Genomic DNA, 11,990 nt, shown 5'->3' with positions numbered 1-11,990 from the left:
TTTGTATTTTGTATTTTTGTATTTTTGTATTTTTGTATTTTGTATTTTTGTATTTTTGTATTTTGTATTTTGTATTTTTGTATTTTTGTATTTTGTATTTTGTATTTTTGTATTTTGTATTTTTGTATTTTTGTATTTTTGTATTTTTGTATTTTTGTATTTTTGTATTTTTGTATTTTTGTATTTTTGTATTTTTGTATTTTTGTATTTTTGTATTTTTGTATTTTTGTATTTTTGTATTTTTGTATTTTTGTATTTTTGTATTTTTGTATTTACGTGTTATACCATCTAAAAATGTGGAGTTTGCAGAACCCCAAATTGCATGTTTTTTACTCTGCATCATTTCAACTTTGCAGGTTTATTACCGCCATTAATATGACACTTTTCACACGGCCTACGAATTTTCTATAAATTTAAATTGCAATGGGTTGCAAGGTAGATCCGGACATCTTTTTCAATTTTTTGACTCATTGGAATGGTATTTTGTAAACCTATCTATAGACTCTATAGCTCGCTAAGTAGATCTGGATATCAAATCAAATATTTGTGATCTGGCCTCAAACAAGTGTATAATTAATATATAAGCGCCCATAACTTTTGATAGCGTTGTCACATCATCAAATTTTTGGGCTTGTTGAAAAGGTCTTTTGAATACCTTCTTAGAGAATATAACATAGCAGGTTGTCTTGCATAAACCACAGTTAATACAGTTTTTCGATCTATGTAAAGACAAAAATATGTTTTAGCATAACTTTTGTCGTAATTTACCTATCTGTACGTATCTGTAACGTAATGGTAACGTATGGTCTCGACGTTATGACCTCATGAATTGTCAAAATCACGTGGTGGAACCCCACTTTAATTTTTTTTTTCGACTCAAAACCAAACTGAGCAGAAATTTAAAACGTTTGTTATATTTTAACTATTGTTATTATTTCGTCCCTTAGCATTCACCGCACTTAACTTTCTCAATCAAAAAGTAAGCCGTGTAACTTTTGCACAATGCTAGTTAAAGCACACTCGGCCGGCCTGCTACGATACCCGGCTTCCAGGCTCACAGTGCCAGAAACTAGCCCCGCATTCAGGTTTGTCCGTGGCTTGAATTAATAGGCAGAGGCTGGGCAAAAGAGGGTGTGGCAGCACCTTTATTTGCCTCTCATTGGTTGCACCAGGCGAAAAAACATTTAACTTTTAATGATATTCTGGGAGTTTTTGTTGGGATGTGATGTGAGAGTGGGTGGGTGGAGTTCTTGTTGATACATTTCTCGATGTACGATGATGATGGCTATAATAAATGCAAAATGGATTTGAGTTACCATAAAAATAAACAAATTAATTATAATTATAATAGAAAGTTTATCGCGCGATAATTGTACACTGGCATTATAAAAATTCCCGAGATCGCATAACAGCTGGGAAGAGATGAGGCAAATCGGAGGATGCTGGCAGAGAACAAAAAAACACATTAAATAAACGAAGTGTGTGCACAGAACGATTCTCGTCGAGGGAGTACGAATGAAATATGTTTTTCGTTACTCATTTTTACGAAGGCAAACTCTTCCACTCTCTCTTTTTCACTCTGGCCCATTATCAAATCGTTCTGCAGCTCAATTTTAAACACTCATGCACATTATATTGGCATACACAAGGAAAGAGGAGGTTTTGCAATTAATTTTTATTAACGAGCATGCGTTCTCGTCCCTCTCTCACTTGCTCCTGGTTTGAACCGCCGAATTGACCTTTTTGTGTTGTTGTGTTGCATATTATTTTGCATGAGCGTGAGAGCGAGAGGGTGCAAACAGTTGCAGTTGTCATTTCGCGCGCGCGGTCGCGAATTAAAATAAAATTATTAATTAATGTTTTATTTGCAGGTCGTCGACGTTGTTTTTTATGTTGGTCCGGGCTTGATTGCACCCTCGCGCGGTTGCACTTGCACTCCGTGCTGTGTTCTTGGTAGCGTCACGGTGCAGCGAAGAAGTGTAGCGCTCCTTTTGGAGCTCAAGGAAGACGACCGCCAACGTGTCCTTACGTGGTCATCGTGGGAGGTCTCAGAACGCCATGACCACCCTGTTCTCATCGCGCGCGCTCAAAGATCATTCTGATAACGATGCCGGCCGGCACAAAGACGAACACTCTCAGAGCCGACTACGATGTCCAAGGAGGAGGGAGAGAGGATTCGCCGCCTGGTTAGAGGAGAAACCCAACGAGAATCATCTTCACCTTCTCAGTGTGTTCTTGTACCAGCTCAAGTGTGTTCAATTCAGGCAGACCCAGAAAAAATAAATAAAATAAAATAAAATAAAAACCGTAACCGAGAGAAAGTCGGGGGGGCAGCACAAAAACACGCCCAAGTTCGTCGCGCCCATCAAATACGCCTTGAAATTTACGTTCGTAACGGGAGCGCAGCGTTCGCAGCAGGTCGGTCGCCAGTTCAACGCCTCCCTCGTCGTGGTTTGCTGCCGTGCAGAGGGAAGAGCGAACGGGGCAGTGTTGCCGATGGTTTTGCGATAAGGAGTGGTGCCGGTTTGGTTGGAAATTTTTGTTTGTGGGAAGTTTTGCAGACTAAATAAAGATTGTTTAATTTTGCAAATCCTTTTTTGAAGTTTGCGGCACTAGCAATTACAGTAAAAATTGTGTGAATTTGGATGGTGTAATTTTAAAAGCCTCTGGTGGTTGGTTACTTTATCATTTGACACTTTTTAGTTCGAACCCAGTTAGTTTGACAAAGTCAAACATAAAATAGACGAACTGTCACTTTTTACACGGGACTCACACTTACTATCAAACCTAACGATTGGTAGTAGGTGTGAGCTCTATGTAAAGAGTGTATTCATATACAAAGGTCAAGGTATTTCAAAAAATGATCCTGATAACTTTTGTCTTACTCACCTTACTTCTACTTGCTTTGTATAAATGCTCTTGAAATTATATCATTTTTGTTGAATATGCTTCAGATAAAATCAAAGCTTAACCATTTCGTTTAATTTATCTTCATGTTCCGTGTCAAAAACCATGAATTTTGATATCCATATTGCTCAAACTTGTATGGCAGTCTCTCCAGATTGTGGCCATTTCTGTCCGAATGCCACTTCCGGTCAAATGCATGAAAAATCTACTCAAAAATCCGATTCCTCGAAAAAGTTTCAAGATATTTGTGGATGGCGTCATAAAATTAAGAGATGAGTTTTTTACATAGCCTGGAATGTTACCCGGACCTAGATCCCCATGCCACCATAAATCATCGCTGCTTCCGCAAGGCAGTGATTTCATAAGATCGATTACAATTGATAAATTTAGTGATGGAGCACTGTAAAACATAGATACGGCGCTAAGCGTACTGCTTTTACTGAACCCCGTTCAAGTTTTAGTATTCTTGCAACCTTTCCACTGAATGGTTTGTTCTAATTTCAAAATCATGTTACCAAATGCATTTTTAGTTGGTTTGCTACTAACAAGCACTATTGCAACCGAAAAGAGTGCCCGCATTTTCGGCGGTGCCCAGGTTCAACCCGGTGAACTTCCGTTCAACGCACTCATCGAGCTCACCAAACAGGACAACTCGGTTCGAACCTCGTGCGGTTCCGTGCTGTCCATGCAGTGGATCCTGACCAGTTCCAGTTCCGTCCAGCAGGATTCGACTCGTCCGGGGGCGTTTACGGTGTTCGCCGGAAAGTACGACCTTTTGCAGCGGGAAGGCAGCGAACAGTCCCGATCTGTGCAGCGGGTACTTTGCCATCCGGAGTTTGACGGTTCGGTTGAGGGACAAAACGATATCGCACTGCTCTTGTTGGCAAAGTCGTTGAGTTTTAACGATTACGTTCAACCTGTTGCGCTGGAGACTAATTGGATGGTCTACCCGACTGGAGTGGCCACGATCTCCGGATATGGGTCGATCCGGGCTGATGGAAGTAAGGCTAGTTATTTGACGGTGAGTGATTGGTATTTCAGCGGTTCTGCCCTTTTGACGTGTATATTGTGTTTCAGAGATGGTCAGTTACTATTATGGCGCCAGAGATTTGCATCGCTACTCTTGCCTCTTCCAACTTGTCCTTGTTCTGCACGGATCCGGCCACCTGTGAAGGAGATTGGGGAGCACCCCTGGTGCAGCGTCGTGGCGACCAGTGGGTCCAAATTGGTCTGATGTCTTCCGGAACGCAGTGTGTCTTCTTTGGTCCTCCGACGTATTACACCCACGTGGCCAGGTTCTTCAGCTGGATCAACGAAACGATTTCGACTCCCGTTGCGGATGAACCTGACGGAGCGGTGCGACCAGTGAGCGGGGTGCTACTGATTGGGGCCCTCTTTACGGCGACGCTTTACTATCTTACTCACAAACAATACATCACACAGTAGGCTATGACACGTGTAAACAATGCGTCACTTTGATCAAATGTGTAATCCGTCTTTCACTATCTATCACTGCCAAACCGTTTCCAAACCATCAATCTAATTTGCATCTTTCCCACTGACCTGTCTTTGAGTGCTCGTGCCTCTCCAAATTCCTGAAGTCCTATTCAAATTTTATAATAATTTGCATACAAGCGATGTGTGCGCTTCTCGCTTGTCAGGCCGGGGGCACCCAAAAAAATCCCACCCAATCCGAACTAGCTCTCGCTTGCTCACTCATTCACCCACTCACGGTGTGCGCTCATCGCGAACCTCTCGTCGACTCACACACACCCATCTCGTCCGCGTCGTCATGCCGCTATCTCACTCTGGCTACCGGGGGGTAAGTCGAGGTGTGAAGCAACACACACCATGCGCTTGCCTGGGGTTGACTGCTGGAAAGTATGCGTTCCTGGACGGGCGAATTCGAGTTCGAACATGTGCTCGTCGAGTAGTCCTCGTTCACGACTCACACACGAGGCACACGACGACGCGGCGGACACACATCGGCAACAGAGGATGAGGGTTTGAGAGACGCCTACTGCTTGAAATGTCAAGTTTTTCATAAAATTTATTTACGTTCAGAATTTGTAAATTTTCGATTTAAAATAAAAGTTTTTTATTGTCATAAAATTGCTTTTAAGGTTGTCTAAAATTCTGAAGGTGCGTCTGAACTCCTTAAGAAAATAGCTTGTAATAGAGAAATAATTAGTTTAACAGTTTCTCAAAATTTTGTGTTAAAAATTTAAAACCTCCAAAACAAAACAAAGCAGAAATCTCGCCACAAGGGGTCCAACACATCCCTGCCGTTGCCAGAGAACCATGACCATCGGCAACAGCGGTCCGCTTGACGCAGGGGCCAATTTCGACATCGCTTGTCGGGGTAGCAGTGCCAGGATCACAGCAGACCACGAAGGCAAGCGACTGACTCGTCAAGAAGCGGTATCGAATCGTCAACGCAAACAAACATCAAAGAAACCAAACAACAACACCACACTCATAGCAACAATACAAAACTCGAAACAACAAAGTAACTCGAATCGAACAGGAGGCCGAACCGACGCAGTAGGCCTCTCGCACCCGATGGCCTGAAGAGTTCTTTGACCCCAGGCCCCGAACGACTTCCTTCGAATGCTGCGCTTTTGCTAATCGTCCCCGGTTCGCGAAGTTCAAGTAGAAGAGTTTCGTCGCACTCGGTCGGAATGACCGGAAGTAAGTCGACTAATGTGTGTGTGGTGTACGTGAGGCGCTGCTGCAACTGCGAAGCAGTTTCGCAGTGTTGGCTTTGGCCCTCGCCAAGATTGTTGACCCCTTGCGATGGCGGCTTGCTACGATTGTCCATCGTCTGAGAAAGAGAGAAGTGAAATTCATCCCCTCCAGATTGTAACAGAGCCTCAGAAGTGCGTACAGGTCGCGTGCGCGTCTTGGTGACAACAACGGTGATCTCGGTATCTCGCCTGCCGGAGCTCCTCCTGTCCAGAGCGCGGCGAATCGCGTGTGCGATGTCTTTGAACTCACTCGGGCACACGACCACAGTGGTCCGAACGCCGGTAGTCTTCTCGAAAATGAGCGTTGCCAGGGGCAGCCTCGCATGAATCGCAGTAGGTTTCCCAAAAAACCCGCACAGGTCAACCATACATGAAGCCACGAAATAATCGTGGTTTCCGAAGAAACCCACCACAAATAGTTGAAACCCCGTTCAAGGTGTCACCCGCCAGTAGGCGACGACGCAAAAAGTCTCTCACGGGAAGGACCCCCTGCCGCAAACGCGACCGATAGAAACCGGGACCGCCTACTTGGATCGCCAATAGAAACGCGGCATTCCCGAACGATTCCCGGGGCCGCCAGCCGGGGCCGACTTCGTGGGATGATTCATTTTCCAGCAAAATTGAAATCGACACACCAAGAACCAAGAACGCTACGCAGGTGGAATTCCATGCCGGGTTTAACGCAGGTTTTAAATGATATCAACCGTTACCAGCAAAAGTCGAGACGGGCCGAGAACGACGTGAAGTTAAGTTCTTTTGGAATGACCTCTTTTTGGTTCTGCTGCTGGGTGCTCGCGCTCGGACGAGTGAACTCGGAACTGTACAAGCAGCTGCTGTGTATCGAAGTAGCCCTGAAAATAAAGAACAATCCAAGACGCAGCCCTCATACTGGCCAGGCATACTTCGATGTTTTCAACAGAGAGTTGACTTTTTGACATGGTTGACTAAAATGCAGAAGTACTTTATTGCTGAATTATTCTTAAAATATTTGTTGAAATGCTATGCGTTACTTTCACCTCACAAACCTATCTCATATTCTCCTTGATCCAATCAATAAAGCTGGACACGGTCGTGAACACCGCCGGTTTCTCCTCCATCCCGCAGGGCACCGCTCCCCAGGAGGCCACTCCAACGAGTACCGGATGGCTCCCTTCCTCGTCAAACTTGGCCAGTGGACCCCCAGAATCCCCAGAGCACACACTACGCGAGCCATCTTCCGGTCCAGCACATGTATTGGACAGCGCGTCCGGATTGCCCTCCTGGAACCAGAATCTGTAACACGTCTTGAAGTCTACGATTGGTAGAACCGCTTTCTGCAAAAAACAACAAACAATTATTAAACCATCAATGTAATAAGTAAGCATCATACCCTCAACTTCTCCGGATACATCGGTCTATTCGTCGTCGAGGTCGAACCCCAGCCCGAGGCCACGCAATCTCCCGAGAACTTCTCATACTGCTTTGGCAGCGCGATCGGAGCGATTTTATCGTTAAACTTGTACGACCTCTCCACCTGGATCAACCCAATGTCATACGGGCAAACGCCCCCGCAGTAATCCTTATGAATCACAAACTTGACCGCCCTCCGTCTCTGCTCACCCCCGTCGGTCTTGGTCGTGTCGTGATCCCCAGCTACGGCATCGATCCAACCGCCGCGGGTAAACCGGATCCGACAATGAGCGGCCGAAATGACCCAGTTTCGATTCAGCAGCGATCCGCCGCAAAAGTGTACCGGCGCCCGGGAGCTGTTACGGCCAAAGTTCCACTGGAGCGATATCTGGTACGGAAACTCGTGCCGGGTGGCCTCCACACCGCCAACGATCTTGTCTACTCCGGAAGGGGGCGCGTGTCCGTTTCGGCGTGGACTGAATTGGGGATAGAATTAGGGCTCAATTTAGAAGATATTTTACTACAAACGCATTGGTGTATCTGCGACAATTGACCCAAAGGGTTTCAGGTCAGAATGCGTTTGGCACACGTACATGCCCGAATACCGTAAACGTTTATAATTATAACTCGGAACTGCGTTAACCAAATTCGACCAAACTTGGGGACAATGCACAGAATCGGCAACCAAACAAATGTGCGTCGTTTCCAAGATAAATCCAGCCGAGCTCCCGTGGTCTAGTGGTACGGATTTCGCTTTGTAAGCGGAAGGTCGATGGCTTGAAACCCATCTGGCGAGGCAAAAGGGGTAGGTGGCGGTCGAGAGGGGATTTCGGCTGCTGCGGAATTGATTTGTCAAGTCCCAAGCCTCCCCAAAACCCATCACATCCAATCTCTCGGACGATCTGTTGGCGACTGAGTCTGAGCGTTGAAGAACTCTGCAGCAATACACAGAGAAGAGCTTCAAATGCTACTTTCGACTCGGTCACATGCTCTCAGGCAAAATTCGAGCTGAAGATTGGGCTATATGATCGGTAACGATCTCTAGATGGGTCAAAAATAAACGAGATTTCCCTCAATCTCGCTCATCTCCACGTCTTCGGATCGGTCTCTCGTGCTCGTGTGGCATGGCATTGAGTGATTGGTTTGGGGAATGAGAGGGGCAACTGCTCGAATAATTCGTCAAAAACTGTCTCGCTCAAACAATAGCGCTACGGAAGACGATCGTTCGGCAGGCTGTGTATAGCAGCAAAACAGAAAACCTGAGAACAGATCATACTACAATAGATACGCAAGTGTCGCAGTGGTCCGTGTCTGTTCACAGTAAAAAAAAAAAAAAGATAAATCCACCTTATTTTTATTTGTGCTCACAGGGTTAATTCACATTTGAGGCCCGTTCAAATGTAAGTCTCGAATTTAGAACGTAAGTAATATTTATACCAAAAGAAAATAAAAAAATTGAAAAATTTGAAAAAAATATCCGGAAATTAAAAAATTATCTATGTGGTTAATGGATGGCCCCTTTGATTAGAATCATAAATCAGGAAATATTTTCATAAGAAAAAAAAAATTCTAAAATGTTTAAACAAAATGTATCTACGTGATTTATGGATGGCCACTTAGCTTAAAATTTATAATTTAAATAATATTTTCATCAGAAACAAATGAAAAAAGAACCATACAAAAATTTCATTTTTTATTGTGTCAACGTGGTTTATGAATGGCCCTTTTGCTTCGTTAGGGCTCACAATTGTTCATTTTTTATTTTCTGAAACATATCAAAATACCAAAATTTTCAAGATAGTGTTTTTCCTGAGATTTTCAGCCTGTGTAGTGGCCTACCACTTCGCATAAAATTTGACTTGAACTTTTTCGCGATATCCGAAGCCAAATATTAGGGTTAATTTAAAAACTAAAAAAAAAATCAAAAAACTAAGTTTATTCTATTTCTGTTATATTCTGTCTGTCCCGCCCGTGTGGATCAATCGGACCGCGCACTGGACTCACAATCCAGAGGTCGCCGGTTCGAATCCCGCGGCGGGCGCTCTAAAATTCTTTGTGTAAATATGGGTATTCGGCGCCGTCGCTCCGTGCCATACTTTCATACACTTAGGAGCCCAGGGCGGCGAAGTCCTTGAAGATAAAAGGAAGACACTAGTGGTTGGTACTAGCAATGGTGGCCGACAGCTATAAAGTCAACTTCGTTTCGTTATATTCTACTTTCTGTTTTTAATCTTTGTAGGGAATTTTCTGATCTTTTCGAAAAAATATTTCCCGATGATTTCGTGACTTTTTTCAAAACATTACTTTGAGTTGGCCATAACTTGAAAACGATGCACGATATGAATTTTAATATAAAGTACTATTTGATTGCACATTTGATTTTACATTTTAAAATAAAAAAAAGTTCTTTTGACACGTTTTTCAGAAGTTATGACGTTCGTTCATCAAAAAGTGTATTTTCCAAAAATGGTTATTTGGTGCAATTATATGGTTTGTGAAAAGTAGAATAAAAAAACAAGTAATTTGTTTTAAGTAATTTTTTGTTTTTAGTAATATCTACAATTTAGCATATTTTAAATTCCTTTTTGTATTTATACCTGCCAAAATTGTATAGAGACTCTTTGGATGAACTTATTATGAAAGATGTCTTTTTGGTACACAAAAAGATTCAACCAAATAAAATCAGTAATCATTCTAATTTTCAACCAAGCTATAAATTGTCAACTGAAATTGAACCACTGTGCACGGTGGGAAAAATGGTTGCAGTTCACTTTTTGTACATGTGCAATATTCGATGTAAAATATCTAATTTTGGCCAAAAACGGCAAAAGAACTGTATTGATTTTAAAATATATTCACTGGGCCATGTTATGATCCCAACTTTGATAATAATTGTAAACAAGGATTGTATTGGATCAATTTTCGAACTTTTATTAAAGCATGACATAAAATATTCTCCTTCGAATTGTAATTGGTAACAAATACTGAACCTGCTCAAAAAAATTTCTCAGTTTACTAAGAAAATTTAACAAATCAAAATTTCACACCGAGGCCATCGATTTGATTGTGATTAAATTTTTAACGCAAAACATACTGTCAGTGTATCCTTACCAAACAAATTACGCCCAAAGACAAACAGCACTGGCACTATTGACCAACGGATCAATACCATTTTACGTAATATTGACTTTCTTCCTGTGCAAGACTTGAAATAGACCACAACCGCGCGACTGATTTCCCACTGAACTGGCCGTCCCGTCCCGGATGTGGTCCTATTTATAAGCTAGAACGGTCCTGAACTTGGTAGGCTCGTGCAACGCCAACTGTAATCTGCCACAATGCTAAATTATTAACCGGTGACCGGTTGACCCGCGCCATTTCTTCGCCGACCGACCGAGTTAGGAACCAGTTGGGTGGGACACCCCGTCGTCGTCGGAGCGGAGTGCATCTGCAACCCAACCCAACTCTCACTATTTCACCTTGCTGCCGAGACTAGGCTCTAATAACAACGGCTCCAGCGTTTGCACCGGCGTGGAAATAGGAGAAAATCGCGAAGAAAATCATCTCCCGGTGCGCGTGGAAATCTTGTGCGCCTCCCACGTGGCATGGACCTTTGGTGATGGCGTGAGACGTAAAACCGCACCAGACATGTGGGGCCACCACAAGCTCGCCGGTGGGGGGTGCCGCGACCACCACGGATTAACCTGCTACTTAGAGAGGCGGCTTTGGTGGTGGCCTCCTGCCGGCCATGGCCTGCTGCTACTGGGGGACGATTTACGAAATCTCGAGAAAAAGACGACCCGCAAATCCTCCCCTCGGTGCTTGGAGCCGGGCTGGCCGTGGTGGGGATAATCCCCAAATCCCCAAACGGGGGAATAATCGTTGGAACCCCTCTTTTTTAATTTTGGATGTACGCGAAAAAAAAAAACACTCTTCCAAATCGCAGAGTTTCGGGGGCACGTGCAGCTCACACCTCGGCACGGTTTCAGTTTTCTACATTTTCTTCAAAAATTTCACCGTGCTTCACAGGGTCGGATGATCCGCAGGGGAGGTTGTTGTAGAAAACGATAGCGCACCAACGAAGAAGGCCTTGAGAGTTCTTCTGCTTGCCGGTTTATGCCACCGCGACGACGCGATTGCGTGGGCGTTTGTTTGGGTGCCGTCGTCGCCGGTGCGATGAGGAAACACGTGTGCGAAGGTGTGCTCGATGGGCCGGGGCAAGGTCGAACCAAGTTGGCTGTGATGGTGGTAGTTGAGCGTGGGAACATGAGAGTAGCGAGCAGCCATGAAAGCGGAACATGAAGAATTATAAAAAAATATTGATGTTCAATAGTTAAACAAATAGTCTTCAAAAACAATGACTTTTAGTCGATGAAAAAAGTTCTTAACTTACAGGTAATTGTTATAATTGCACAAATTACAAATTACAAATTACAAATTACAAATTACAAATTACAAATTACAAATTACAAATTACAAATTACAAATTACAAATTACAAATTACAAATTACAAATTACAAATTACAAATTACAAATTACAAATTACAAATTACAAATTACAAATTACAAATTACAAATTACAAATTACAAATTACAAATTACAAATTACAAATTACAAATTACAAATTACAAATTACAAATTACAAATTACAAATTACAAATTACAAATTACAAATTACAAATTACAAATTACAAATTACAAATTACAAATTACAAATTACAAATTACAAATTACAAATTACAAATTACAAATTACAAATTACAAATTACAAATTACAAATTACAAATTACAAATTACAAATTACAAATTACAAATTACAAATTACAAATTACAAATTACAAATTACAAATTACAAATTACAAATTACAAATTACAAATTACAAATTACAAATTACAAATTACAAATTACAAATTACAAATTACAAATTACAAATTACAAATTACA

The 11,990-nt window shown here is 42.6% G+C and overlaps 2 protein-coding genes across 2 annotated transcripts; one reads left to right on the top strand and one right to left on the bottom strand.

Moving 5' to 3' along the window:
* Positions 1-2,409: 2,409 nt before the first annotated feature.
* LOC6047826 (ovochymase-1) lies at positions 2,410-4,445 on the top strand. Its single transcript, XM_001864791.2, has 3 exons — positions 2,410-2,528; positions 3,438-3,928; positions 3,985-4,445. The coding sequence occupies exons 2-3, from the start codon at positions 3,593-3,595 to the stop codon at positions 4,351-4,353; spliced, it is 705 nt and encodes a 234-aa protein (XP_001864826.2). The 5' UTR covers positions 2,410-2,528; positions 3,438-3,592; the 3' UTR covers positions 4,354-4,445.
* A 2,144-nt stretch (positions 4,446-6,589) lies between these two features.
* LOC6047828 (trypsin-1) lies at positions 6,590-7,638 on the bottom strand. The gene is made up of 3 exons (XM_038266313.1): positions 7,598-7,638; positions 7,024-7,519; positions 6,590-6,967 (listed from the first exon to the last, which is right to left on the bottom strand). The coding sequence occupies exons 1-3, from the start codon at positions 7,636-7,638 to the stop codon at positions 6,680-6,682; spliced, it is 825 nt and encodes a 274-aa protein (XP_038122241.1). The 3' UTR covers positions 6,590-6,679.
* Positions 7,639-11,990: the final 4,352 nt, after the last annotated feature.

The sequence above is a fragment of the Culex quinquefasciatus genome, chromosome 3 (assembly GCF_015732765.1).
Source record: "Culex quinquefasciatus strain JHB chromosome 3, VPISU_Cqui_1.0_pri_paternal, whole genome shotgun sequence".
Taxonomy (NCBI): Eukaryota; Metazoa; Arthropoda; class Insecta; order Diptera; family Culicidae; genus Culex; species Culex quinquefasciatus.
The sequence above is the reverse complement of the archived record's forward strand: the minus strand, read 5'-3'. Positions and strand labels throughout refer to the sequence as shown.

Bases quoted from the DNA above. Each gene is read 5' to 3' on its own strand.
- LOC6047826 (XM_001864791.2), top strand. From the start codon at position 3,593: ATGCAGTGGATCCTGACCAGTTCCAGTTCCGTCCAGCAGGATTCGACT. The intron at 3,929-3,984 runs GTGAGTGATTGG...ATTGTGTTTCAG, and splicing joins GTAAGGCTAGTTATTTGACG to AGATGGTCAGTTACTATTAT.
- LOC6047828 (XM_038266313.1), bottom strand. From the start codon at position 7,638: ATGTACGTGTGCCAAACGCATTCTGACCTGAAACCCTTTGG. The intron at 7,520-7,597 runs GTCAATTGTCGC...TCCCCAATTCAG, and splicing joins TCTGACCTGAAACCCTTTGG to TCCACGCCGAAACGGACACG. The intron at 6,968-7,023 runs GTATGATGCTTA...TGTTTTTTGCAG, and splicing joins TGTATCCGGAGAAGTTGAGG to AAAGCGGTTCTACCAATCGT.